This window comes from Drosophila biarmipes, chromosome 2L (assembly GCF_025231255.1).
Source record: "Drosophila biarmipes strain raj3 chromosome 2L, RU_DBia_V1.1, whole genome shotgun sequence".
Taxonomy (NCBI): Eukaryota; Metazoa; Arthropoda; class Insecta; order Diptera; family Drosophilidae; genus Drosophila; species Drosophila biarmipes.
Genome location: NC_066612.1, coordinates 18,775,033 through 18,778,170, shown reverse-complemented (window position 1 = coordinate 18,778,170; position 3,138 = coordinate 18,775,033). Strand labels below are relative to the sequence as shown.

Here is a 3,138-nt window from a genome sequence, read left to right as displayed (position 1 = left end):
AATGATGCATTTCAGTATCATTGTTTAAGAGAAAGTGGAGAGCGTTTCGCGTATCTATTAAGATTGCTTGCAAGTAGTAAAAAGGGACATGGTTAAAAACGCTTTTCACCGAACTCATTCGACTGGTCTAGATATGAGGACAAAAGTCGACCGGAAGGTGGAACACAAGGTAGCAGATCCTGGAGCAATTGTTCTTGATGATGTCCACGCTCTCTCCGTCTATGTACGCCGTGACCTCCACATTCTCGGCCTCGGGGTACACCACCTTCGACTGGTACTCCTCGCTGCACTCTTCCAGGAGCGTCTGGTTCACCACGCACCACTTGACGGTGTCCAGTCCGCAGTTCTGCTTCTCAAAGAGGTTGAATATGCGGCAGAGGCGAGCGTCCACCACCTTCGGTATAACGAAAGTCACCTTAACCAACTCGAAGTGGCGGATGAAGGAGGTCACCCTGAAGGGCGGGCAGATCGCCCTGGTCTACTGGATCAGCCAGTCCTTCGTTGGGCGTCCCTTCCGACCATCAGCAAGTTGCAATCGAAGCTCTCCGCCGAGGAGCACTCGCTGAAGCGCAGGAAAGCCACATCATCCTCAAACATGTGGAAGCATTTGAGGAGGAACTGCAGGACACAACTGAAGTCACAGCAGCAGGGATTCTCCTCGTTGCTGAAGACGACCCCGTACCGCCGATCCTCCGGCATGACCCTGGTGTACGGAGGTCGGCTGGGGTCTCCTTCGCAGCAGTCGATGTCACAGGCCTTGGAGCGGCAGGACTGCAGGGTGCAGCTGCTTGCTGATGGGCCGTCGCCCATTGGACTCAAGTCGGAGCCCGAGTTGCAGTCAGTCGAATCTATTTTGATAGTGTTTTGCAACAATTTTTTTATAAAAATGGAACTGTATAAGAATCACTACAATTTAGCTTGAAATTACGAGGTTACTGGACACAGGGGTTAGATGAATGGATATAAAACGTTCACAGGCTAGGGAAATAAGCAAACTATGCAATTACACCCTACTTTTTACAAAAACTTTCGATTTTTAAAAAATGTATATAAATTTAATATAATTTTAAATTAAATTTATATACATTTTTTAAAAATCGACTAAGACTGTTGTAAAATAGTTTTACACTTGTAAATAGTTTTTGTTGAAATAAATTTAAAAAATGAGCTAACGTCCGAAATTGTCTTGAAAAAACAAATTTAGCCTCTGATTACCAATAAATTTTCCATCTCCAAGACCCTTATGAGGGTGACGTTTACCAATCTGCCTGGTGAAACTTATCAAGAATATATATAGTTTAAAGATTCGGAAAGTATTCCCTCTAATTTTGTAATTATGTGTTTTTCCTCCGTACAAATACCCAAACAAAGCCCGATGAAACGTCGAATTAAACACGAAAACCCTTCAGCAGAAACACCAGTTTTTACCCCGGTAAGTGGCCTTGAACCAGAAGGGGCCGTAGTGAAGGGGGTAACAATGGAGTGTCGTCCGTAATTACATGTGCCACGCCCACCCTTATGACAAAACAAAAATAGAAGGGACGAAAATGAAAAGTCCTCGATGTGACAAACAACGGAATTGCTATTTTAGAGCCCAAAAAAGAAGAATCCAAATTGGTGCAGATTTTTCAGCTGTGTCAAAAAATTGTCAGCACGGAGTAAATGGCAGGGCCTAACTGCCCTTCCAAAAACCCCACATCCCGACATGTGCAGCCCCACTTTCCGCCCTCTGGGTAAATATTCGTATATGTCATGGCAAATATGAGTTACATTCTGCTGCAAAAATTTGACACTTGATATTTTGAAAATTGTCTGCCAGCAAGCGGAACAAAAAGAAAAATCGACCGGAATGGAAATGGCTTTTGAATTTGAGGAGCATTGCCATCAAAACACACCACGAGTGGCAAACATTTTCGATTTATTTCTAATTAGAGACAACTTTTTGTTGGACGTTCTGGTTCTGGTCGTGGTTGTAGCTGGTTTCGATTTTGGTCGTTTTGCTTAATGAGTTCCAACATTTGCTCGCAGCTGAAAATATTTGACAGTTGTCATTTTGACAGTTTGTGGCAAAATTTAGAGGGGAATGCGTTGAAATTAGCAGAAGTTGAAATGCCCTTTTCGCCAGTAGAACCTAAGAGGTAGTAAAAGCTGGGCCTTAAATTTGTACTCAATAAAATATAACGATCACATTAGACGGCGTTTAAAAGAAGAATTAATTTAATATAAATTTTTAGTAAAGAGCATCTCCTGCGTGACTTCCTCCTTCTCGTTTTTGTCTTCCCATCTTTCTTGTTCTTTTCAGCGAGTCGAGATCTTTTTGACAAAAGCGCCGAAAATCCCATTAAACATGTTGTACCCCATTAAGAGAATTCATTTAGCCAAATTAATTAACTTGTTGTTCTTAGCGACAACAATTACGCGCGAGTGAAAAGAACGCTTCCATCATCGTAAAATATTTGCCGATGAGGCGTGAAAATTAATAAAAATTATAAAAAAATATATGGATACTTGATTTTGGAATACACATATAAGTGGAAAGATACTTGCTGTGCTTTTTTGGCGGTGCCGCTATTAAATCATAATAAAAAATGATAATTGCGATTTTCACCCGAGAGGCCGTAAATTAGGGCCACGCATGCGAGCGAGACAAGTGTAAGTCGTGATTCAAATTGACGTGTCAACAATTAACATAACTCTTGGCCGAGAAAGAAGAGGCGTTCGAAGTGTCCAAGAAGTGCCCGCCGCCCACGCCTCTGAATTTCCGCATCTCGGAACTGATTCACATCGGGATCGGGGTGTACGGGCTCGGGTTCGAGTTCGGGATCGGGACCAACGGCATTCGTCAATATCTCTGTCCGCACATCCATAAATCGGACCCAGTCAGCGGCATCCAGCAGCTGCATCATCATCATCGCCACATTCTGGCCTGGTCAAATGCTCCGAAGACATTTTCCGTTGACACCGCGGATTGGCTGCGTGGGCCGCCTGCCCCGGCTTTCTTCTCTGTTGTGAAAGATCTCCGGCTAAGGAGGGAAATATTTGAAAGATAAATAAACTAATAAATCATTATGTTAAATTGGCTAGATATTTATTTTAGTGCCCTCGTCTTTTTTCAGCGCGCCTCTCCAAAATTCAAAT

The 3,138-nt window shown here is 43.1% G+C and overlaps 1 protein-coding gene across 1 annotated transcript; it reads right to left on the bottom strand.

Annotated features, from left to right (window-relative positions):
• Window positions 1–127: 127 nt before the first annotated feature.
• LOC108033258 (uncharacterized) lies at window positions 128–2,912 on the bottom strand. The gene is made up of 3 exons (XM_017107524.1): window positions 2,750–2,912; window positions 520–848; window positions 128–394 (listed from the first exon to the last, which is right to left on the bottom strand). The coding sequence occupies exons 1-3, from the start codon at window positions 2,910–2,912 to the stop codon at window positions 128–130; spliced, it is 759 nt and encodes a 252-aa protein (XP_016963013.1).
• Between the last annotated feature and the right edge of the window lie 226 nt (window positions 2,913–3,138).

Excerpts from the sequence above, each read along its gene's own strand:
- LOC108033258 (XM_017107524.1), bottom strand. The coding sequence starts at position 2,912 with ATGATGATGATGCAGCTGCTGGATGCCGCTGACTGGGTCCGATTTATG. Across the intron at positions 849-2,749 it reads AGATGCGGAAATTCAGAGGC|ATTCGACTGACTGCAACTCG; the intron begins GTGGGCGGCGGG and ends CTATCAAAATAG. Across the intron at positions 395-519 it reads TCGATTGCAACTTGCTGATG|GTGGTGGACGCTCGCCTCTG; the intron begins GTCGGAAGGGAC and ends GTTATACCGAAG.